At 46.1% G+C, this 26999-nt stretch overlaps 1 protein-coding gene across 1 annotated transcript; it reads left to right on the top strand.

The window, feature by feature from the left end:
* The first annotated feature begins 476 nt into the window (after window positions 1-476).
* LOC115188442 (YY1-associated factor 2) lies at window positions 477-26615 on the top strand. Its single transcript, XM_029747310.1, has 4 exons — window positions 477-633; window positions 1042-1167; window positions 21712-21867; window positions 26299-26615. Exons 1-4 carry the CDS (start codon window positions 608-610, stop codon window positions 26576-26578), a joined length of 588 nt encoding a protein of 195 aa, XP_029603170.1. The 5' UTR covers window positions 477-607; the 3' UTR covers window positions 26579-26615.
* Window positions 26616-26999: the final 384 nt, after the last annotated feature.

Raw genomic sequence — 26999 nt, 5'->3', positions numbered from 1 at the left:
TAGAAATGTATGACAACTAAATACAAGGTGAAATGCATGATTCACTTTTCAGTTCTGTCATGCATTTTTCTAACCCGTTATTAACTATGTATATAATCTGTAGCCTCTCCATCACAGTAGGAAACATGAATAGGGCTTAACATTCAACTATGCAATAATGTTAATGTCATTTACACTATATCTTTTGCGCTAAATGTCAGATCATCATAAATCAAAAGGACGGAATCTAATTTTCTCCACCCCCGCAATGATTGGGAATTCACCAGTCGAAGACATTGAACAATCTCAAGAAGTTTATGATAAAATGTCAAATGACACCTCATTAGACCCTAATAATGCATAGTTACGGTTACATTAGCGTATGTGTTACAAAGACGAGTGTTATTACAAATGTATCCATTTGAATCAGGAATGTGTGTTCCTGTCTGCGCTACATCCTCAGGAAATGGCTTTAAATGTGATTGGACAAGCCGCGTCATGTGACCATCCTCCAACTGGAGTTTCCACGACAGCTGGGAGCCGTGCGATACCTCCTCGCGTATTGCTTTCTTAAAGAATACGTAGGGACTGTCCTTATTTCAACATCCGCAAACAAACTTTTGGCGGCATGGGAGACAAGAAGAGTCCAACCAGGTAATGTCTGACTCATTCATTGCGCTGGTGTCATTGATGCTTGAAGTGGACACCATGACACATAATTGAAACACTCCTGTGTGTGTGTGGTGTGGTGTGTTTTGTGTGTGTGTGTGTGTGTGTGTGTGTGTGTGTGTGTGGTGTGGTGTGGTGTGTTGTGTGTGTGTGTGTGTGTGTGTGTGTGTGTGGGGTAGCCGCGGTGTAACAACCATGGCGGACTGTCTGTTTTATTGCAGTGTCAAATCATAGCGCGAGCTCGTAAAACAGAACAATTTCGGAACACTGAATGGATCATCTTCCCAGATGTTTGACAACGCGAGCATATAGTCTACACATGATGCACACGCAGCACCCTGAACTGGGGATGTGAAACTGACGTGCTTTATGTCCTTTTTGTTTTGTTCGAAGGCCGAAGCGTCAACCAAAGCCTTCGGCGGAAGAGGGAAATTGGGACTGTAGCGTTTGCACATACAAGAACACCGCGGAGGCTTTCAAGTGCATGATGTGCGATGTAAGGAAAGGGACGTCAACACGGTAAGTGGATACGATTCATTTTGCTCGATGATAAATGCTATTATGGTCGTGCAAATGGATAGTCGACACGCGTATTTGTAAGTATTGTTGTATCAGGTTGTGTCCATTAATTTTAGTTTATGAAATGATGCATGTAAACATGAGAAATCTGGACGTCTTTATGCTGCAGTAGTCTGCTGATCAGCTGTACAGTGTGCGATTTTCTAGTAACCTCATTTGTATTGTGTTCCATGGAACAGCATGGATGCTGGTTATGAAATGGAGTGCATCTAAGAACACAGGGAGTATCCTTAAAAAACATGGTAATCACTATCATCTATTGTAGTTAGAAAAACAACCTCTATTTGTACGCATGGTCAAGCACAATGCAAAAACATGTTTTAAATGAATTTGGCCTAGTTGATACTAACTCTATGTAGGCCAATTCTGACGACAATCGGCAATAATAAGTGTATGTGTTTATCTACAATAGAGAGGTGAAGTGACATGACCAGCTATTATGCAATCATTATAGAGTAGTTACCAGGTCTCTCTTGAAAGAGATGTTATCTCAATGAGACTACCTGAATAAATAAAGATGAAATAAATACAAATCAAGTCGCAGTAGGCTACGGAGTCTTTCCCCTGAAACTAGGCTACACTTGCCTTGAAACTAATCTATGAAAAATGCCTCTGTAATCACGTGTCATCGTTGTTTGAAGGATGTGGAGCCAGGTCCCATGTGTTAATTGAAAAAAGGTTACATGTAGTTTTAGTTTCACTCTGATTCATAGCTTCCATTGAAAACTTGAACTGCAACTTTCCTTCCTTCCAGACTAGAAAGGCATGGTGGTGTCCCAAATGACACCTTATACCCTATGTAGTGCACTAGTTTAGACCAGGGCCCTGTTTAAATGTAGAGCACTACATGGAATATTCTAACATGACAGACACAAAACCTGAGCTGTTCCATCCTTGTTATTCCAACCCCCAATAACTGTGAGCATAAGAGACGTAGATGGGTCATGAACTGGAGCTAGTTGATATGGTCATATCCTGTCTGGGGTTAAAATGACCTTAACACCTCATCTGAGTGGAGAGAGAACATTAGTCTACTAGAGCAGCACACTGCACACACACACTTCACACACACACACACACACACACACACACACACACACACACACACACACACACACACACACACACACACACACACACACACACACACACACACACACACACTGCGCACACACACTTCACACACACACACACACACACACACACACACACACACAGACACACTGCAGACACACACACTCACACACTGGGGCGGCAGGTAGCTTAGTGGTTAGATAGTTGGACTTTTAACCGAAAGGTTGCAAGATTGAATCCTTGAGCTGACAAGGTAAAAATCTGTTGTTCTGCCCCTGAACAAGGCAGTTAACCCACTGTTCCCCTGAACAAGGCAGTTAACCCACTGCTCCCCTGAACAAGGCAGTTAACCCACTGTTCTCCTGAACAAGGCAGTTAACCCACTGTTCTCCTGAACAAGGCAGTTAACCCACTGTTCCCCTGAACAAGGCAGTTAACCCACTGTTCCCCTGAACAAGGCAGTTAACCCAGTGTTCCCCTGAACAAGGCAGTTAACCCACTGTTCTCCTGAACAAGGCAGTTAACCCACTGTTCCCCTGAACAAGGCAGTTAACCCACTGTTCCCCTGAACAAGGCAGTTAACCCACTGTTCTCCTGAACAAGGCAGTTAACCCACTGTTCTCCTGAACAAGGCAGTTAACCCACTGTTCCCCTGAACAAGGCAGTTAACCCACTGTTCCCCTGAACAAGGCAGTTAACCCACTGTTCTCCTGAACAAGGCAGTTAACCCACTGTTCCCCTGAACAAGGCAGTTAACCCAGTGTTCCCCTGAACAAGGCAGTTAACCCACTGTTCTCCTGAACAAGGCAGTTAACCCACTGTTCCCCTGAACAAGGCAGTTAACCCACTGTTCCCCTGAACAAGGCAGTTAACCCACTGTTCTCCTGAACAAGGCAGTTAACCCACTGTTCTCCTGAACAAGGCAGTTAACCCAATGTTCCCCTGAACAAGGCAGTTAACCAACTGTTCCCCTGAACAAGGCAGTTAACCCACTGTTCTCCTGAACAAGGCATTTAAACCACTGTTCCCCTGAACAAGGCAGTTAACCCACTGTTCCCCTGAACAAGGCAGTTAACCCACTGTTCCCCTGAACAAGGCAGTTAACCCACTGTTCCCCTGAACAAGGCAGTTAACCCAGTGTTCTCCTGAACAAGGCAGTTAACCCACTGTTCCCCTGAACAAGGCAGTTAACCCACTGTTCCCCTGAACAAGGCAGTTAACCCAGTGTTCTCCTGAACAAGGCAGTTAACCCACTGTTCCCCTGAACAAGGCAGTTAACCCACTGTTCCCCTGAACAAGGCAGTTAACCCACTGTTCTCCTGAACAAGGCAGTTAACCCACTGTTCTCCTGAACAAGGCAGTTAACCCACTGTTCCCCTGAACAAGGCAGTTAACCCAGTGTTCCCCTGAACAAGGCAGTTAACCCACTGTTCTCCTGAACAAGGCATTTAAACCACTGTTCCCCTGAACAAGGCAGTTAACCCACTGTTCCCCTGAACAAGGCAGTTAACCCACTGTTCCCCTGAACAAGGCAGTTAACCCACTGTTCCCCTGAACAAGGCAGTTAACCCAGTGTTCTCCTGAACAAGGCAGTTAACCCACTGTTCCCCTGAACAAGGCAGTTAACCCACTGTTCCCCTGAACAAGGCAGTTAACCCAGTGTTCTCCTGAACAAGGCAGTTAACCCACTGTTCCCCTGAACAAGGCAGTTAACCCACTGTTCCCCTGAACAAGGCAGTTAACCCACTGTTCTCCTGAACAAGGCAGTTAACCCACTGTTCTCCTGAACAAGGCAGTTAACCCACTGTTCCCCTGAACAAGGCAGTTAACCCAGTGTTCCCCTGAACAAGGCAGTTAACCCACTGTTCCCCTGAACAAGGCAGTTAACCCACTGTTCCCTTGAACAAGGCAGTTAACCCAGTGTTCCCCTGAACAAGGCAGTTAACCCACTGTTCCCTGAACAAGGCAGTTAACCCACTGTTCCCCTGAACAAGGCAGTTAACCCACTGTTCTCCTGAACAAGGCAGTTAACCCACTGTTCCCCTGAACAAGGCAGTTAACCCACTGTTCCCTTGAACAAGGCAGTTAACCCAGTGTTCCCCTGAACAAGGCAGTTAACCCACTGTTCCCCTGAACAAGGCAGTTAACCCACTGTTCCCCTGAACAAGGCAGTTAACCCACTGTTCCCCTGAACAAGGCAGTTAACCCAGTGTTCCCCTGAACAAGGCAGTTAACCCACTGTTCCCCTGAACAAGGCAGTTAACCCACTGTTCTCCTGAACAAGGCAGTTAACCCACTGTTCCCCTGAACAAGACAGTTAACCCAGTGTTCCCCTGAACAAGGCAGTTAACCCAGTGTTCCCCTGAACAAGGCAGTTAACCCAGTGTTCCCCTGAACAAGGCAGTTAACCCACTGTTCCCCTGAACAAGGCAGTTAACCCACTGTTCTCCGATAGGCCATCATTGAAAATAAGAATTTGTTCTTAACTGACCTGCCTAGTTAAATAAAGGTAAAAAGACGCGCGCACCCACACACTGCAGGCACCCACACACTGCAGGCACACACACACTGCAGGCACACACACACTGCAGGCACCCACACACTGCAGGCACACACACTGCAGGCACCCACACACTGCAGGCACCCACACACTGCAGGCACACACACACTGCAGGCACCCACACACTGCAGGCACACAAACACTGCAGGCACCCACACACTGCAGGCACCCACACACTGCAGGCACACAAACACTGCAGGTACCCACACACTGCAGGCACACACACACTGCAGGCACACACACACTGCAGGCACCCACACACTGCAGGCACACAAACACTGCAGGCACCCACACACTGCAGGCACCCACACACTGCAGGCACACAAACACTGCAGGCACCCACACACTGCAGGCACACACACACTGCAGGCACCCACACACTGCAGGCACACACACACTGCAGGCACCCACACACTGCAGGCACACAAACACTGCAGGCACCCACACACTGCAGGCACACAAACACTGCAGGCACCCACACACTGCAGGCACCCACACACTGCAGGCACACACACACTGCAGGCACCCACACACTGCAGGGACCCACACACTGCGCGCACCCACACACTGCGGGCACATACACACTGCGCGCACCCACACACTGCAGGCACACACACACTGCGCGCACCCACACACTGTAGGCACATACACACTGCGCGCACCCACACACTGCAGGCACACACACACTGCGCGCACCCACACACTGCAGGCACCCACACACTGCAGGCACCCACACACTGCAGGCACCCACACACTGCAGGCACCCACACACTGCGCGCACCCACACACTGCAGGCACACACACACTGCGCGCACCCACACACTGCAGGCACCCACACACTGCAGGCACCCACACACTGCAGGCACCCACACACTGCAGGCACACACACACTGCAGGCACACACACACCGCAGGCACACACACACTGCAGGCACACACACACACATGCTTTGACAAGGCTGGCGGTGTTGATGAACTCAGTGGAAAAGGGAAGGGGGAGTGGAGGGCAGGAGGCAGGTTGGTATTTAATCATCACGGCTCTCATCATCCATCTTATGTCATGGTGGTAGAGGATCTTCAGGTCCAGGGGACATCATCCATCTTATGTCATGGTGGTAGAGGATCTTCAGGTCCAGGGGACATCATCCATCTTATGTCATGGTGGTAGAGGATCTTCAGGTCCAGTGGACATCATCCATCTTAAGTCATGGTGGTAGAGGATCTTCAGGTCCAGGGGACATCATCCATCTTATGTCATGGTGGTAGAGGATCTTCAGGTCCAGGGGACATCATCCATCTTATGTCATGGTGGGTAAGGATCTTCAGGTCCAGGGGACATCATCCATCTTATGTCATGGTGGGTAAGGATCTTCAGGTCCAGGGGACATCATCCATCTTATGTCATGGTGGTAGAGGATCTTCAGGTCCAGGGGACATCATCCATCTTATGTCATGGTGGTAGAGGATCTTCAGGTCCAGGGGACATCATCCATCTTATGTCATGGTGGTAGAGGATCTTCAGGTCCAGGGGACATCATCCATCTTATGTCATGGTGGTAGAGGATCTTCAGGTCCAGGGGACATCATCCATCTTAAGTCATGGTGGTAGAGGATCTTCAGGTCCAGGGGACATCATCCATCTTATGTCATGGTGGTAGAGGATCTTCAGGTCCAGGGGACATCATCCATCTTATGTCATGGTGGTAGAGGATCTTCAGGTCCAGGGGACATCATCCATCTTAAGTCATGGTGGTAGAGGATCTTCAGGTCCAGGGGACATCATCCATCTTATGTCATGGTGGTAGAGGATCTTCAGGTCCAGGGGACATCATCCATCTTATGTCATGGTGGTAGAGGATCTTCAGGTCCAGGGGACATCATCCATCTTATGTCATGGTGGGTAAGGATCTTCAGGTCCAGGGGACATCATCCATCTTATGTCATGGTGGGTAAGGATCTTCAGGTCCAGGGGACATCATCCATCTTATGTCATGGTGGTAGAGGATCTTCAGGTCCAGGGGACATCATCCATCTTATGTCATGGTGGTAGAGGATCTTCAGGTCCAGGGGACATCATCCATCTTATGTCATGGTGGTAGAGGATCTTCAGGTCCAGGGGACATCATCCATCTTATGGCATGGTGGTAGAGGATGTTGTGGTCCAGGGAACATCATCCATCTTATGTAGGGATGCACCAATATTACATTTTTGGGCCGATACCAATATCCAATATTTTCCTTGCCCTAAAAAATTATACCGATAACCAATATTTAAAATATAAGTGGACTTTTAAGCATTCTAGTACAGTTAAATAGTTAACACACATGGACACAGCGGTCTAAGGCACTGCATCTCAGTGCAAGAGGTGTCACTACAGTCCCTGGTTCGAATCCAGGCAGTATCACATCCGGCCGTGATTGGGAGTCCCATAGGGCCCAGTGTCTTCCGGGTTTGGCCATCATTGTAAATAAGAATTTGTTCTTAACTGACTTGCGTAGTTATATAAAGGTTACACACATACCACACTGACAAAAAAAGTTATTTTGTTGGCATTTATGTATGTCCCCATTACCAGTAAAAACCTAAAAACCATAATCAAAACCTATTTCTTTCACTTACTTGCTGTGCTGCTTCATTGTTCATTTGTTCAGTCTCAACCAGGATTTCATCATACATGTCAAGCAGTGAAGTTTCAGCTCTATCTGTCCGTGGCTTCTCTTCCTCGGTGCGCACTGTCACTGTGTCCGTTTCCATCTTGTCCAGCTGTGTATGTAACATTTCACGTAAACCCCGTTTTTCTGTTCTGCATCATAGTAGCGGTCCTTGTACCTAGTATCGAGCATGGTGGCAGTAAAGAGGCTCAGAGAGAATGCCACAGAATCACTTGTTCACAGCCTTGAGTACTTTTGTAAGTTTTAACCCCACGGTCTGTGTGGGCAGTTTTGTTTAGCAGGCGCTTCAATGCCATGACAGAGGGTATCACGTCTGCTGCAGACGCAGTTGATGAGCTTATTTCTCCAGTCAGTTGTTTGAATGGTGATAGGAGGGTGTTCATGTTTCCTAGTTTCAAACATGTTCTCAAATGCCATTAAAGTGGCAGCAGCGGTATGAAAACACATGAGCATGCAATACGGCTTTCCTCAGTACGAAATCCTCGTCGATCCACTGTGCTGTCACACTCAGCATGCTCATGGGGTTGACATCGCTGGTGCAAATATCAGTCGTGAAGCTAATAGCAGTGACGCCCATAGCAAGTAGCTCATAAATGTGCATTTCAACAATACTGTGTAACTCCGGTAGGGCAACATCGGAAAAATAGTGCCTACTTGGTAGTGTGTACCAGGGCTCAAGATGCTTGACCAGTCGGCGAAAGCCAACATCATCCACGACAGAGAATGGTTGATTGTCAAGGACAATGAATTCCATTATCTTGACATTCATGGATTTCGCCTTTGAGTTGTCTTGCAGATTTTATTTGTTTTACTCTTTACTCTTTCAAATGACTGCTCGACTTGAACTTGTTGAGTTGTTGGAAGTGTGCACTTAGTATTTTTCTGTGTTTGTTCTGTGTAGCGCTGTATTTTTAGTGCCGTCTTTAAGTCATCTACCTACGTTATATAGGTATGCACGTCAGCTTTGACATCGGTTTTGCACATCGGCCTTAAACTAGACATCGGGTCGATGTTGGCATTTTTAGCTAATATCGTCTGATTCCGATATATCGTGCATCCCTAATCTTATGTCATGGTGGGTAAGGATGTCCAGGGGACATCTGCCAAAGCTTAGCTGACTGTGAATGTACAGTACCAGTCAAATGTTTGGACACACCTACTCATTGAAGGGTTTTTCTTAATTTTTACTATTTTCTACATTGTAGAATAATAGTGAAGACATCAAAACTATGAAATAACACATATGGAATCATGTAGTAACCAAAAAAGTGTTAAACAATAAAAATATATTTTATATTCTTCAAAGTAGCCACCTTTTGTCTTGATGATCGCTTTGCACACTCTTGGCATTCTCTAAACCAGCTTCATGAGGTAGTCACCTGGAATGCATTTCAATTAACAGGTGTGCCTTGTTAAAATTACATTTTTTGTTATTTCTTTCCTTCTTAATGCGTTTGAGCCAATTAGTTGTGTTGTGGCAAGGTAGGGGTGGTATACAGAAGATAGCCCTATTTGGTAAAAGAACAAATCCATATTATGGCAAGAACAGTTCAAATAAGCAAAGAGAAACGACAGTCAGTCAATCCGGAACAGTTCAAGGACTTTTAAAGTTTCTTCAAGTGCAGTCGCAAAAACCATCAAGCGCTATGATGAAACTGGCTCTAATTAGGACCACCACAGGAAAGGAAGACCCAGAGTTACCTCTGCTCCAGAGGATAAATTCATTAGTTACCAACCTCAGAAATTGCAGCCCAAATAAATGCTTCACAGTGTTCAAGTAACAGACACATCTCAACATCAACTGTTCAGAGGAGACTGTGTGAATCAGGCCTTCATGGTCAAATTGCTGCAAAGAAACCACTACTAAAAGACACCAATAAGAAGAAGGGACTTGCTTGGGCCAAGAAACACGACCGATGGACATTAGACTGGTGGAAATCTGTCATTTTGGTCTGATGAGTCCAAATTGTAAGATTTTTAGTTCCAACCGCTGTGTCTCTATGAGACGCAGAATAGGTGAACGGATGATCTCCACATGTGTGGTTCCCACCGTGAAGCATGGAGGAGGAGGTGTGATGGTGTGGGGGTGCTTTGCTGGTGACACTGTCTGTGATTTTCTTAGAATTCAAGGCACACTTAACCAGCATGGCTACTACAGCATTCTGCAGCGATATGCCATCCCATCTGGTTTGCGCTTAGTCCCACTATCATTTGTTTTTCAACAGGACAATAACCCAACACACCTCCAGGCTGTGTAAGGACTATTTGACCAAGAAGGAGAGTGATGCAGTGTTGCATCAGATGACCTGGCCTCCACAATCACCCGACCTCTACCCAATTGAGATGGTTTGGGATGAGTACGACCACAGAGTGAAGGAAAAGCAGCCAACAAGTGCTCGGCATATGTGGGAACTCCTTCAAGACTGTTGGAAAAGCATTCCTCACGAAGCTGGTTGAGAGAATGCCAAGAGTTTGCAAAGCTGTCATCAAGGTAAAGGGTGGCTACTTTGAAGAATATAAAATATATTTTTATTTGTTTAACAGTTTTTGGGTTACTACATGTTTCCATATGTGTTATTTCATAGTGTTGATGTCTTCACTATTATTCTACAATGTAGAAAATAGTAAAAATAAAGAAAAACCCTTCAATGAGTAAGTGTGTCCACATCCCAAATGGTACCTATTCCCTATATAGTGCACTACTTTTGACCAGAGCCTGGCACCATGACGTCAGTGTTATTGAGTCACAGTCACCCTGGTGATGTCCCTGAGTGACATCTTGCTTTCATGGACAACAAGAGAAACAAAGCCATGCAAGAATAGCTAGCTCTCTCTCTCTCTGTCGCTCCGTCTCTTTCTCTGTCTCTGTGTGTGTGTGTGTGGTTTTATTACCAAAGGTTGAACATTATCCTTCTCCTTCATGCAAAACCAATTATCCTGGTTTAAAGAGCAGTTTTCAAATGAGCCAGCTAACAGTGTGGAGGCAGACCCAATTGTCTCCATTGCCTCTGTGACTGGAATGTTGTGTGTACACGGGTCTGTGCACGTGTATTTGTGTGTATGTCATTTGTTTGTGTGTGTGTGAGCTTTGGGGGGCCTGAGTGTGCGCCTGTGTGTGCGTGTGTGTGTGTGTGTGTGTGTGTGTGTGTGTGTGTGTGTGTGTGTGTGTGTGTGTGTGTCTAGTCTCTGAAATGAGGCTGCTACAGCAGCTGCCAGACAACCAGAGCTAGGCTCATTAGTATGCTAGGGCTTAATCAGTGTGATGTCATCAGTGGAACAGAGATTTTCATCAGGACAACACTCTTAAAGCAGCCAGGGGGTCACCACCATTACAAACAACTCAACCACCGCTGCACACACAGGAAGATAGCAGAGGGAGAAGAAAGAGAGAGACATCAAATTCCCTCCACACACAGAACACAAGGGGCTAAGAGAGAGAGAGAGTCTCTCCGTCCCCCTCTCTCCCTCCGCCCCCTCTCTCCCCCCCGCTCCCCTCTCTCATGCTCCCCTCCCCCATGCTCCCCTCTCTCCCCCGCTACCCGCTCCTCTCTCTCATGCTCCCCTCTCTCATGCTCCCCTCTCTCCCTCCGCTCCCCTCCCTCTCCCCCTCCTCTCTCCCCCTCCACGCCTCTCTCCCCCGCTCCCCTCTCTCGCCCGCTCCCCTCTCTCCCCCGCTACCCGCGAGAGGGACCTCTGCTCCAGAAGGGCCAAGCACTTGCCATCTGCCCAGAGCAGCAACACAGTTCACGTTTGCCAGCCGATGGTACTTAGCATCTCAGAACAAAGTGCTGACCGTAATTTGCCAACCGAGTGCGAACCGATTTTACGTGTAGAAATGGACGAAAATGCCGGCACTCAGACACCTACCGGCGTGTGGTCCTTCAAAAAAACTAACGGTAGACTATCATTCACTGAGATATATTCTCAAGAGAGACAGGAAGAGATCTCAGTGCTGTCCTCCCTTCCTTTCCTCTCCTCTCTTTCCTCTCTTCCTTTCCTCTCCTCTCAGAGAGACGGTCTACTTCATCAAGGCCACGCGCTAACCCTCTGCCCTGTACAGCAACAACAACACAGCTCCTACCAGAGGTGATGCTAGCAAGATGGCCAACAAAGGAGGTCGCGGTAGTTAATGAAGGGCCAATAGCAACATGACTCGACCTGCTTCACCCACCCGTCCACACACAGCACACTCCAGGGGGTTGGCTGTCTCTTCTAGGGAGGGAGGGAGGGAGGGCTGTCTCTTCTAGGGAGGGAGGGAGGGAGGGAGGGCTGTCTCTTCTAGGGAGGGAGAGAGGGAGGGCTCTTCCAGTGGGGGAAAGAGCCAGACAGCTGGTGTACTAAGTCTAATGTAGGACATGGATTATGGAGGATATTAATATGACCTTTCTATTTCCCTCTGGCTTTATTTAGCTTGAGATATTATATATATCTCAAAGATTATTTTGTGGTCACTAATTTTAGCTTGAACAATAATGTAGACCCTATGTAAGATCATTGCATGGTCACTGTCTTTTGTAATCCAGTTTTAATATGGAATTAGTTACATAGGTCAAAAGTTACCCGTATCTGTGTCAAACAGGCCTAACTTTACTCCCAGATGGATGAGTTGGTACTGAGCTCGTTTGGGGTAAAAGAGGGGAGGAGAGAGATGGAGGTAGAAAGAGAGATGGAGAGACACTGGGAGAGAGAGAGACACTGGGAGAGAGAGAGAGAGAGACACTGGGGGGGAGAGAGAGAGACACGGGGAGAGAGAGAGAGACACGGGGAGAGAGAGAGAGACACTGGGAGAGAGAGAGAGAGACACGGGGAGAGTGAGAGAGACACGGTGAGAGAGAGACACGGTGAGAGAGAGAGACACACTGGGAGAGAGAGAGACACACTGGGAGAGAGAGAGACACGGGGAGAGAGAGAGAGACACGGGGAGAGAGAGACACGGTGAGAGAGAGAGACACACTGGGAGAGAGAGAGACACATTGGGAGAGAGAGAGACACATTGGGAGAGAGAGAGACACACTGGGAGAGAGAGAGACACACAGGGAGAGAGAGAGACACACGGAGAGAGAGAGAGAGAGACACGGGGAGAGAGGGAGAGACACGGGGAGAGAGAGAGACACACTGGGAGCGAGAGAGACACTGGGAGAGAGAGAGACACACTGGGAGAGAGAGAGACACGGGGAGAGAGAGAGACACGGGGAGGGAGGGAGAGACACGGAGAGAGAGACACACTGGGAGAGAGAGAGACACACTGGGAGGGAGAGAGACACACTGGGAGAGAGGGAGAGACACTGGGAGAGGGAGAGACACTGGGAGAGAGAGAGACACACGGGGAGAGAGAGAGACACGGGGAGGGAGGGAGAGACACGGGGAGAGAGAGAGACACGGGGAGGGAGGGAGAGACACGGGGAGAGAGGGAGAGACACGGGGAGGGAGGGAGAGACACGGGGAGAGAGAGAGAGACACGGGGAGGGAGGGAGAGACACGGGGAGGGAGAGACACGGGGAGAGAGAGAGACACGGGGAGAGAGAGACAGAGAGAGAGACGGGGAGAGAGAGAGAGACATGGGGAGAGAGAGAGACGGGGAGAGAGAGACAGAGAGAGAGACGGGGAGAGAGAGAGAGACATGGGGAGAGAGAGAGACGGGGAGAGAGAGAGAGACATGGGGAGAGAGAGACAGAGAGAGAGACGGGGAGAGAGAGAGAGACATGGGGAGAGAGAGAGACGGGGAGAGAGAGAGAGACATGGGGAGAGAGAGCCAGCGAGAGAGACGGGGGGGAGAGACACGGGGAGAAAGGGACGGAGAGAGACACGGGGAGAAAAGGACAGAGAGAGACAGGGAGAGAGAGAGACACGGGGAGAAAGGGGGAGAGAGAGACGGGGGGGAGAGGGAGACGGGGAGAGATAGACACGGGGAGAAAGGGACAGAGAGAGACGGAGAGAGAGACGGGGGGAGAGAGACGGAGAGAGAGACGGAGAGAGAGACGGACAGAGAGGGAGACGGTTGGGTTGCGTGCAGCCAGCAGTTAGATTAAGATGAATGTTTTACAAAGCTGAGGTTTAGCAGAGCAGCTCTCTCTGATGCTGCTGAGAAGATAGAACCAGAATTGAAAGCATGTTGTCAACGAGGCTGTAATGTCTCCAGGATGGGAGGATGGCAACAGACGCCAGGGAGGAAGAAAGGAGTGTAGAGGGAGATGAGAGGGAGGAGGAGGAAGGACAGAGGGAAGAGAGAAGAAACCAGGGGGTAACCAAAACGAACATGACAAAAGAGCTTGTGACGTGCAGTTGGATTGGCACGGCAGTAAACACTAGGCCACACGTTATTGCCAGGCCATTAAAGACACGCCATTAGCCACAATAGGAGGTGAATACAGGAAGGCAAATTACACGCCATTCTTTTAATGATTATCCCACTGTGTGTTCAGGTATTTTACAGCCTTTGGAGAGGAGACACCATGTTATTCCAGTGCTCTCACTGCTCTGGCTTCTAGTCATTAGAAAACAATAAAACACTCTTCATGAAAGGATGATTTAACTGCTGCTAGACAACTGTTAGAAACGGCGTGTTCCAAACATTAGCCGTCCGGCTAGCAGTCTAATAACTGGGTGTGAAGACCTAATTGTATTTGGCCGTCCGGCTAGCAGTCTAATAACTGGGTGTGAAGACCTAATTGTATTTGGCCGTCCGGCTAGCAGTCTAATAACTGGGCGTGTGAAGACCTAATTGTATTTGGCCGTCCGGCTAGCAGTCTAATAACTGGGTGTGTGAAGACCTAATTGTATTTGGCCGTCCGGCTAGCAGTCTAATAACTGGGTGTGTGAAGACCTAATTGTATTTGGCCGTCCGGCTAGCAGTCTAATAACTGGGTGTGAAGACCTAATTGTATTTGGCCGTCCGGCTAGCAGTCTAATAACTGGGTGTGTGAAGACCTAATTGTATTTGGCCGTCCGGCTAGCAGTCTAATAACTGGGTGTGTGAAGACCTAATTGTATTTGGCCGTCCGGCTAGCAGTCTAATAACTGGGTGTGAAGACCTAATTGTATTTGGCCGTCCGGCTAGCAGTCTAATAACTGGGTGTGTGAAGACCTAATTGTATTTGGCCGTCCGGCTAGCAGTCTAATAACTGGGTGTGTGAAGACCTAATTGTATTTGACCGTCCGGCTAGCAGTCTAATAACTGGGTGTGTGAAGACCTAATTGTATTTGGCCGTCCGGCTAGCAGTCTAATAACTGGGTGTGTGAAGACCTAATTGTATTTGGCCGTCCGGCTAGCAGTCTAATAACTGGGTGTGTGAAGACCTAATTGTATTTGGCCGTCCTGCTAGCAGTCTAATAACTGGGTGTGTGAAGACCTTATTGTATTTGGCCGTCCGGCTAGCAGTCTAATAACTGGGTGTGTGAAGATCTAATTGTATTTGGCCGTCCGGCTAGCGGTCTAATAACTGGGTGTGTGAAGACCTAATTGTATTTGACCGTCCGGCTAGCGGTCTAATAACTGGGTGTGAAGACCTAATTGTATTTGGCCGTCCGGCTAGCAGTCTAATAACTGGGTGTGTGAAGACCTAATTGTATTTGGCCGTCCGGCTAGCAGTCTAATAACTGGGTGTGTGAAGACCTAATTGTATTTGGCCGTCCGGCTAGCAGTCTAATAACTGGGTGTGAAGACCTAATTGTATTTGGCCGTCCGGCTAGCAGTCTAATAACTGGGTGTGTGAAGACCTAATTGTATTTGGCCGTCCGGCTAGCAGTCTAATAACTGGGTGTGAAGACCTAATTGTATTTGGCCGTCCAGCTAGCAGTCTAATAACTGGGTGTGTGAAGATCTAATTGTATTTGGCCGTCCGGCTAGCAGTCTAATAAATGGGTGTGTGAAGACCTAATTGTATTTGGCCGTCCGGCTAGCAGTCTAATAACTGGGTGTGTGAAGACCTAATTGTATTTGGCCGTCCGGCTAGCAGTCTAATAACTGGGTGTGTGAAGACCTAATTGTATTTGGCCGTCCGGCTAGCAGTCTAATAACTGGGTGTGTGAAGACCTAATTGTATTTGACCTTCCAACCCACCAGCTGTCCACTAATGAGTTCTCTGACACTTTCAGCCCAAGGGAAGGAACAATCAGGGTTTTACTGTAGCCAGTATTATGCCAGTATATTTCCACAAGTTCACACGGATATTTACTGAACTTCACCTGAGGGCTCGTATGACAGCTTGAATGATGGGGGAACTGCTCAAGTGTGTGAGCAGTGAACACACACACACACACCCTCCATGTAGTCCTTTGCAGGACCTCTGGAGAAAAGGTCTGTTGTACTGAAAATACAGTTGTCATGTCGGTACTGTTTACCTATGCCTATTTCAGACTTTCAGCAGTGAATGTTATATTATGTAAATTGGACAGTACACTGCGTGGGCGTCTCCCTCCACCAATCATGGGGCATACTTACAAATATTCTCTACACAGTGCATGTAAGCCGTCTTTTTATCCCTACACCTACACCATACTAAACTGTACAGTACGCTGTGATGCAACATAAAATAGAATGCAAATGTACGTGTGTATACATAAATATCACCTGAGAAAATGACTCTATAGGACTTCCAGAGTAGGGGTGGGTCTAGGGCGTAGTGGGCTAAATGCTGTGGAGGTGCCATAAACTATAGGAAGCAGAGAGCAACCTCTCTCTCACACACACACACACACACACACACACACACACACACACACACACACACACACACACAGCTCCAATGGAGAGCAGCATAGCAGTAGCATGTTCTGGCAGGGAGAGACATTAATCATGTCACTGGATCCCAGGAGGAGGTGTAACACACACACACACACACACAGCGACCTGCTGAAAGGGAGATGTGACAGAACACTGAGCCTGTAGGTTGACTGATCTGTGGGAGGACAGAGGACTCCTGCTCTGCTCTGATTAACACTGTATTATTCAGCTTACACTGGGCTGATCCCAGATATGTATCGTTGTCTATGGCATGACAATGATAGTCAGGTGACCAAAGCTCCAACAGATCTGGGGCTAATCTTTCATTAGTCTTCAATTGAATGACTTGCACTATGTTGTCTAAGGGGAACTGGTGTTTTTGTGTGGACTGTGTTAAAGAAAGAGCGAAGACTACATCAAATGATTTCAGGTTGACCTCATTAGACATACTGCAGCAGTACAACACATTGAGAGCTGACAGTTTCAGCCAGCTGTGGTCTAACAGCAGCCATGAGACATACTGCAGCAGTACAACACATTGAGAGCTGACAGTTTCAGCCAGCTGTGGTCTAACAGCAGCCATGAGACATACTGCAGCAGTACAACACATTGAGAGCTGACCGTTTCAGCCAGCTGTGGTCCAACAGCAGCCATGAGACATACTGCAGCAGTACAACACATTGAGAGCTGACAGTTTCAGCCAGCTGTGGTCTAACAGCAGCCATGAGACATACTGCAGCAGTACAACACATTGAGAGCTGACAGTTTCAGCCAGCTGTGGTCTAACAGCAGCCATGAGACATACTGCAGCAGTACAACACATTGAGAGCTGACAGTTTCAGCCAGCTGTGGTCCAACAGCAGCCATGAGACATACTGCAGCAGTACAACACATTGAGAGCTGACAGTTTCAGCCAGCTGTGGTCTAACAGCAGCCATGAGACATACTGCAGCAGTACAACACATTGAGAGCTGACAGTTTCAGCCAGCTGTGGTCTAACAGCAGCCATGAGACATACTGCAGCAGTACAACACATTGAGAGCTGACAGTTTCAGCCAGCTGTGGTCCAACAGCAGCCATGAGACATACTGCAGCAGTACAACACATTGAGAGCTGACAGTTTCAGCCAGCTGTGGTCCAACAGCAGCCATGAGACATACTGCAGCAGTACAACACATTGAGAGCTGACCGTTTCAGCCAGCTGTGGTCTAACAGCAGCCATGAGACATACTGCAGCAGTACAACACATTGAGAGCTGACAGTTTCAGCCAGCTGTGGTCTAACAGCAGCCATGAGACATACTGCAGCAGTACAACACATTGAGAGCTGACAGTTTCAGCCAGCTGTGGTCTAACAGCAGCCATGAGACATACTGCAGCAGTACAACACATTGAGAGCTGACAGTTTCAGCCAGCTGTGGTCCAACAGCAGCCATGAGACATACTGCAGCAGTACAACACATTGAGAGCTGACAGTTTCAGCCAGCTGTGGTCTAACAGCAGCCATGAGACATACTGCAGCAGTACAACACATTGAGAGCTGACAGTTTCAGCCAGCTGTGGTCCAACAGCAGCCATGAGACATACTGCAGCAGTACAACACATTGAGAGCTGACAGTTTCAGCCAGCTGTGGTCCAACAGCAGCCATGAGACATACTGCAGCAGTACAACACATTGAGAGCTGACAGTTTCAGCCAGCTGTGGTCCAACAGCAGCCATGAGACATACTGCAGCAGTACAACACATTGAGAGCTGACCGTTTCAGCCAGCTGTGGTCCAACAGCAGCCATGAGACATACTGCAGCAGTACAACACATTGAGAGCTGACAGTTTCAGCCAGCTGTGGTCTAACAGCAGCCATGAGACATACTGCAGCAGTACAACACATTGAGAGCTGACAGTTTCAGCCAGCTGTGGTCCAACAGCAGCCATGAGACATACTGCAGCAGTACAACACATTGAGAGCTGACAGTTTCAGCCAGCTGTGGTCTAACAGCAGCCATGAGACATACTGCAGCAGTACAACACATTGAGAGCTGACCGTTTCAGCCAGCTGTGGTCTAACAGCAGCCATGAGACATACTGCAGCAGTACAACACATTGAGAGCTGACAGTTTCAGCCAGCTGTGGTCTAACAGCAGCCATGAGACATACTGCAGCAGTACAACACATTGAGAGCTGACAGTTTCAGCCAGCTGTGGTCCAACAGCAGCCATGAGACATACTGCAGCAGTACAACACATTGAGAGCTGACCGTTTCAGCCAGCTGTGGTCCAACAGCAGCCATGAGACATACTGCAGCAGTACAACACATTGAGAGCTGACCGTTTCAGCCAGCTGTGGTCTAACAGCAGCCCTGTGAGACACCAGTGTTATGCCTGGGTCAATGAGTCATCAGGACCCCTGGTGTCTCTGTGTTTTAACATTACTGTATAACACAACACCATCACTAGAGAGGCTGACAGACAGGGGGAGGGAAGAGTGGGAAGAAGGGTGACAGGATGTGCAGTCATCCAGAGAGAGAGAGAGAGCCTTGCTATTGAGAAAGGCCGCCGTAGGCAGACCTGGCTCTCAAGAGAAGACAGGCTATGTGCACACTGCCCACAAAATGAGGTGGAAACTGAGCTACACTTCCTAACCTCCTGCCAAATGTATAACCATATTAGAGACACATATTTCCCTCAGATTACACAGATCCACAAAGAATTTGAAAAGAACTCCCATATCTATTGGGTGAAATACCCTACGAGAGAGAGAGAGATTTAGGCTACTTCTGTTCGTTAGTCATTTCAATGAAATATATACCAATTGATTGTTGAATAATGTAAAGTGTCAGGGCAGTGTAGAAACTAGAGACAGTGATGTAAGATCTAAAGGCACCTCATCATTATTTATCTAGCTGGCTGAAAGGAAATCCACTCTGTCTGGCTGCTGTTTGGTGCGTTTATTTAAACCCCTCCTTGATGTCCTACTTTCATAGTGGCAGACTCCATTAGCCATTCTAGAACAGATTCTGGGAGTGGGCTATTGATTGAAAATCACACTCCCACACAGGGGTTCCAACACACAGTATTAATGTCAGAACGTAGGCTAGCGCGCAGAGCCAGACACTGAGGAAAGTCATCCTATTGGAATCCCTGTCCCAGCCCAGCCTGATGTGGTGTGTAAATGCTAGGCCAATACTGGACAACACACACACACACACACACACACACACACACACACACTGGAGATTTATAGTAGGTGCTTTCATAATGACCTCTGATTGGGTTAACTGCTGTGCTCTGTTAACCACTCCACCTCTGTACAACATGACAGGATCAGTCCTGGCAGCAGTCTCCTCTATCACCTTGCAGCAGTTGACTCAGTCTGAAAACCAAGCGCTCCCATCATCCATCCCAATGTGTTTGGGGAGTCGGGACAGAGATGATTTTCAACACACACAACAACATGCATTATGTTATTACTGAGAGATTGTTCTCCGGCTGATTAAAGTTGTCAGCATTGGTTAGTTCCATGGTGGGCTGTGCTGCGACTCTCCTTTCCACCCCCCCTCTCTCTTTCTCTGTCTCTCTCCCTCCATCTCTGTATCTCTGGCAGTATATAGGCCATGTGATACATGTCCACGCTGACTGGCCTTGATGCAGTTACTGTAAGGGGATTATCAGAACAACACTTGAATGTAGCTTTTTCAGGCTGGAGGTTTATAATTGAGGCCATTATGGTCATCTAAACTAAACAACGCCTTCCTCTACAGCTGGACTCGGTCCAGCTGTAGTTGTCATGGTTTCCGTGTGTCAGAAAGTCAAGTACTGTTCTATTTGAGAGTATCACAGATAAGCATACTGATAAGTAGCACTGCAGAAACAAGGAGTATTTTGTAGGCTAAACTGTTTCTCCATCTTACTACAGCGTGATTGGAACTGACTAGAGACAAGCTGATGACAATTACTCTCATGGTGGTGAATTTCGTACAAAATGTGCTGGTCGGGTTTCTGCATGCCTCGAGGGCTCATCTGTGAAATGTCAGCGTGTGTGTTTTGTTCTAGACGGAACCACTGAAAGGAAAGATCACTCTGCAGTCAGTACAGAGACTGTATGATGTAGTAATCTCACCATGGCAGAACACAACACACACACAACACACACACACACACACACACACTGACTGTATGGTGTAGTAATCTCACCATGGCAGAACACAACACACACACACAACACACACACACACACACACACACTGACTGTATGGTGTAGTAATCTCACCATGGCAGAACACAACACACACACACAACACACACACACACTGACTGTATGGTGTAGTAATCTCACCATGGCAGAACACAACACACACACACAACACACACACACACTGACTGTATGGTGTAGTAATCTCACCATGGCAGAACACAACACACACACACAATACACACACACACTGACTGTATGGTGTAGTAATCTCGCCATGGCAGAACACACCACACACACACACAACACACACACACACACACTGACTGTATGGTGTAGTAATCTCACCATGGCAGAACACAACACACACACACAACACACACACACACACTGACTGTATGGTGTAGTAATCTCGCCATGGCAGAACACAACACACACACACACACACACACACACTGACTGTATGGTGTAGTAATCTCACCATGGCAGAACACAACACACACACACACACACACTGACTGTATGGTGTAGTAATCTCACCATGGCAGAACACAACACACACACACACACACACACACACTGACTGTATGGTGTAGTAATCTCACCATGGCAGAACACAACACACACACACAACACACACACACACTGACTGTATGGTGTAGTAATCTCACCATGGCAGAACACAACACACACACACACACACACACTGACTGTATGGTGTAGTAATCTCACCATGGCAGAACAGCAGATGGGTCTGTCAGCACTGTGGGCTGGGCTGGCATTCACACTAGTGATTTGTCCGTCCCTAAAGAAGCAACATACAGGACCTGGCAGCTCATGCATACAGTGCTACTGGAATAATTGCATAATGCATGTTGTTGTGAAGCATTTGGACAGAGGAGGAGGACATGGGGTAGCTGCTTCTTCAGAGAGGAGCTTTGGCTACACCCACTGATTGCATTCAATGCTGTATGTTCTTTTAAGTATTAAGCTGGGTGGTTAGTCACTGCTTTGGCCTTTTCACTTGTTATGTTGGCGTACTTCTGTTTTTCCCATAACTGACGTCATTGCGCAACATTGAGATCAATGTTGATTGCTGTATCCAAGTTTCCAGCTTTTTCAACCGTTATTGTTGACACTTTACATTAAGGTATACTTTATAAATGGCTTAGAAACTGCTAATTACTAGACAGGTTGTAAATATAACACATTGGTTTTGCTCGCTAAATGCTTCCCTGTCTCACTAATGGTACGGTGTGCTCCTACAGGAAGCCTCGTCCTGTCTCCCAGCTGGTTGCTCAGCGGGTAGCGCCGCAGTTCGCCTCGCCCACGCTGCTGCCCAAGAAGGACAATAAGGACAGAACGGACCAGGAGAAGAATGACAAAGAGCCCACAGTGAAGAAGAACAGCCACAAGAAGATGAGGTAAACATTCACAGATAAACAACTGTTTATCATGAACCTGTTGCATTTAACCTGTAGTAGTATGATGGTGTGACTAGTAGTAGTATGATGGTGTGATTAGTAGTAGTATTATGATAGTGTGATTAGTAGTAGTAGTAGTAGGATAGTGTGATTAGTAGTAGTAGTAGTAGGATAGTGTGATTAGTAGTAGTAGTAGTATGATAGTGTGATTAGTAGTAGTATGATAGTGTGATTAGTAGTAGTATGATAGTGTGATTAGTAGTAGTATGATAGTGTGATTAGTAGTAGTAGGATAGTGTGATTAGTAGTAGTAGTAGTAGGATAGTGTGATTAGTAGTAGTAGTAGTATGATAGTGTGATTAGTAGTAGTAGGATAGTGTGATTAGTAGTAGTAGGATAGTGTGATTAGTAGTAGTAGGATAGTGTGATTAGTAGTAGTAGTAGGATAGTGTGATTAGTAGTAGTAGTAGGATAGTGTGATTAGTAGTAGTAGGATAGTGTGATTAGTAGTAGTAGTAGGATAGTGTGACTAGTAGTAGTAGGATAGTGTGATTAGTAGTAGTATGATAGTGTGGGTAGTAGTAGTAGGATAGTGTGATTAGTAGTAGTAGTAGTAGGATAGTGTGATTAGTAGTAGTAGGATAGTGTGATTAGTAGTAGTAGTAGTATGATAGTGTGATTAGTAGTAGTAGGATAGTGTGATTAGTAGTAGTAGTAGGATAGTGTGATTAGTAGTAGTAGTAGTATGATAGTGTGACTAGTAGTAGTAGGATAGTGTGATTAGTAGTATGATAGTGTGACTAGTAGTAGTATGATAGTGTGAGTAGTAGTAGGATAGTGTGATTAGTAGTAGTAGTAGGATAGTGTGATTAGTAGTAGTAGTAGGATAGTGTGATTAGTATCAGTATGATAGTGTGATTAGTAGTAGGATAGTGTGATTAGTAGTAGTATGATAGTGTGATTAGTAGTAGCAGTAGTATGATAGTGTGAGTAGTAGTAGTATTATGATAGTGTGAGTAGTAGTATGATAGTGTGATTAGTAGTATGATAGTGTGATTAGTAGTATGATAGTGTGATTAGTATCAGTATGATAGTGTGATTAGTAGTAGTAGTAGTATGGTGTGATTAGTAGTAGTATGATAGTGTGAATAGTAGTAGTAGTAGTATGATAGTGTGAGTAGTAGTAGTATGATAGTGTGATTAGTAGTAGTATGATAGTGTGATTAGTAGTAGTATGATAGTGTGATTAGTAGTAGTATGATAGTGTGATTAGTAGTAGTAGTAGTAGGATAGTGTGATTAGTAGTAGTATGATAGTGTGAGTAGTAGTAGTATGATAGTGTGATTAGTAGTAGTATGATAGTGTGATTAGTAGTAGTATGATAGTGTGATTAGTAGTAGTAGTAGTAGGATAGTGTGATTAGTATCAGTATGATAGTGTGATTAGTAGTAGTAGTAGTAGGATAGTGTGATTAGTAGTAGTATGATAGTGTGATTAGTAGTAGTAGTAGTAGGATAGTGTGATTAGTAGTAGTATGATAGTGTGATTAGTAGTAGTAGTAGTAGGATAGTGTGATTAGTATCAGTAGGATAGTGTGATTAGTAGTAGTAGTAGTATGGTGTGATTAGTAGTAGTAGGATAGTGTGATTAGTAGTAGTATGATAGTGTGATTAGTAGTAGTATGATAGTGTGATTAGTAGTAGTATGGTGTGATTAGTAGTAGTATGATAGTGTGATTAGTAGTAGTATGGTGTGATTAGTAGTAGTATGATAGTGTGATTAGTAGTATGATAGTGTGATTAGTAGTAGTATGATAGTGTGAATAGTAGTATGATAGTGTGACTAGTAGTAGTAGTAGTAGGATAGTGTGATTAGTAGTAGTAGGATAGTGTGATTAGTAGTAGTATAGTGTGATTAGTAGTAGTATGGTGTGATTAGTATCAGTATGATAGTGTGAGTAGTAGTAGTATGGTGGTGTGATTAGTACTATGATAGTGTGAGTAGTAGTAGTATGATAGTGTGAGAGTGTGATTAGTAGTAGTAGTAGTATAGTGTGATTAGTAGTAGTAGTAGGATAGTGTGATTAGTCATAGTATAGTGTGATTACTAGTAGTAGTATGATAGTGTGATTAGTAGTAGTATGATAGTGTGAGTAGTAGTAGTATGATAGTGTGAGTAGTAGTAGTAGAATAGTGTGATTAGTAGTAGTAGTAGTATAGTGTGATTAGTAGTAGTAGTAGGATAGTGTGATTAGTCATAGTATAGTGTGATTACTAGTAGTAGTATGATAGTGTGATTAGTAGTAGTATGATAGTGTGAGTAGTAGTATGATAGTGTGATTAGTAGTATGATAGTGTGATTAGTAGTATGATAGTGTGATTAGTATCAGTATGATAGTGTGATTAGTAGTAGTAGTAGTATGGTGTGATTAGTAGTAGTATGATAGTGTGATTAGTAGTATGATAGTGTGATTAGTAGTAGTAGTATGGTGTGATTAGTATCAGTATGATAGTGTGAGTAGTAGTATGATAGTGTGATTATTATTATTAGTAGTAGTAGTAGTATGATAGTGTGATTAGTATCAGTATGATAGTGTGAGTAGTAGTAGTATGATGGTGTGATTAGTATCAGCATGATAGTGTTTATTATTAGTATGATAGTGGGAGTATTACTAGTATTATTAGTGTCAGTGTAGCAGTATCAAAGTAGTATGATAGTAGAAAGGTACTGTTGAAGTCGGAAGTTTACGTACACTTATGTTGGAGTCATTAAAACTCAATCCACAAATTTCTTGTTAACAAACTATAGTTTTGGCAAGTCGGTTAGGACATCTACTTTGTGCATGACACAATTAATTTGTACAAAAATTGTTTAGACAGATTATTTCACTTATAATTCACTGTATCACAATTCCAGTGGGTCAGAAGTTTACATACACTAAATTGACTGTGCCTTTAAACAGCTTGGAAAATTCCAGAAAATGATGTCATGGCTTTAGAAGCTTCCGATAGGCTAATTGACATCATTTGAGTCAATTGGAGATGTACCTGTGGATGTATTTCAAGGCCTACCTTCAAACTCAGTGCCTCTTTGCTTGACATCATGGGAAAATCAAAAGAAATCAGCCAAGACCTCAGAAAAAAATTTGTAGACCTCCACAAATCTGGTTCATCCTTGTGAGCAATTTCCAAACACCTGAAGGTACCACGTTCATCTGTACAAACAATAGTACGCAAGTATAAACACCATGGGACCACGCAGCCGTCATACCGTTCAGGAAGGAGACGCGTTCTGTCTCCTAGAGATGAACGTACTTTGGTGCGAAAAGGGCAAATCAATCCCAGAACAACAGCAAGACCTTGTGAAGATGCTGGAGGAAACAGGTACAAAAGTATCTATATCCACAGTAAAACAAGTCCTATATCGACATAACCTGAAAGGCCGCTCTGCAAGGAAGAAGCCACTGCTCCAAACCCGCAATAAAAAAGCCAGACTACGGTTTGCAACTGCACATGAGGACAAAGATCATACTTTTGGAGAAATGTCCTCTGGTCTGATGAAACAAAAATAGAACTGTTTGGCCATAATGACAATCGTTATGTTTGGAGGAAAAAGGGTGAGGCTTGCAAGACGAAGAACGTCATCCCAACTGTGAAGCACGGGGGTGGCAGCATCATGTTGTGGGGGTGCTTTGCTGCAGAAGGGACTGGTGCACTTCACAAAATAGATAGCATCATGAGGGAGGAAAAATTATGTGGATATATTGAAGCAACATCTCAAGACATCAGTCAGGAAGTTAAAGCTTGGTTGCAAATGGGTCTTCCAAATGGACAATGACCCCAAGCATACTTCCAAAGTTGTGGCAAAATGGCTTAAGGACAACAAAGTCAAGGTATTGGAGTGGCCAACATAAAGCCCCTCAATCCCATAGAACATTTGTGGGCAGAACTGAAAAAGCATGTGCGAGCAAGGAGGCCAACAAACCTGACTCAGTTACACCAGCTCTGTCAGGGGGAATGGGCCAAAATTCACACAACTTATTGGAAGGCTACCCGAAACGTTTGACCCAAGTTAAACAATGCTACCAAATACTTATTGAGTGTATGTAAACTTCTGACCCACTGGGAATGTGATGAAAGAAATGAAAGCTGAAATAAATAATTTTCTCCACTATTATTCGGACATTTCACATTCTTAAAATAAAGTGGTGATCCTAACTGACCTAAGACAGGGAATTTTTACAAGGATTAAATGTCAGGAATTGTGAAAAACTGAGTTTAAATGTACTTGGCTAAGGTGTATGTAAACTTCTGACCTTAACTGTATATGGTTTCCGCATATTTCATAAGCGCTCCAGTTTGTGTGGTTTACCCCATCCTCTCTCTCTGTCAAAGGCTTATAACATCCACCTGTCTCCTCTCCCTCCATCAGGCCCAGGTTAAAAAACATTGACAGGAGCAGCGCTCAGCACCTAGAGGTCACGGTTGGAGACCTGACTGTCATCATCACAGACTTTAAGGAGAAAACCAAACCTCCCCCCTCCTCCACCAGCACAACCACACCCCCCTCCTCTACCACCCCCTCCAGCACTGTGTCTGTGTCTGCAGAACACCACAGTGGCTCCAGCTCAGACAACAACACTGAGAGAGGGGTTTCACGGTCAACTTCACCCCGAGGAGAGGGCTTCTTAGTCGGGACAGAGTCCCACTAGACCACCCCCCTTGGAGCCCCAGACCGCCCCCCCCCCCCCCCCCCCCCCAAGTTGGAGGCCCTGGACCAAACTCCTAGCCCAGCAGACCCTCAGACCTTCAACCCCTAGACCTTGGCCTGGATTCCCGACCCCTAGATCTTGACCTCGATCCCTAACCCCTAGATCTTGACCTGGATCCCCAACCCCTAGACCTTGACCTGGATCCCCAACCCCTAGACCTTGACCTGGATCCCCAACCCCTAGACCTTGACCTGGATCCCCAACCCCTAGACCTTGACCTGGATCCCCAACCCCTAGACCTTGACCTGGATCCCCAACCCCTGGACCTTGGCCTGGATCTCCGACCCCTAGAACTTGGCCTGGATCCCCAATCCCTAGACCTTGGCCTGGATCCCCGACCCCTAGACCTTGGCCTGGATCC

This window comes from Salmo trutta, unplaced genomic scaffold (genome assembly GCF_901001165.1).
Source record: "Salmo trutta unplaced genomic scaffold, fSalTru1.1, whole genome shotgun sequence".
NCBI lineage: Eukaryota > Metazoa > Chordata > Actinopteri > Salmoniformes > Salmonidae > Salmo > Salmo trutta.
This window is presented reverse-complemented; position numbering and strand designations above follow the sequence as displayed.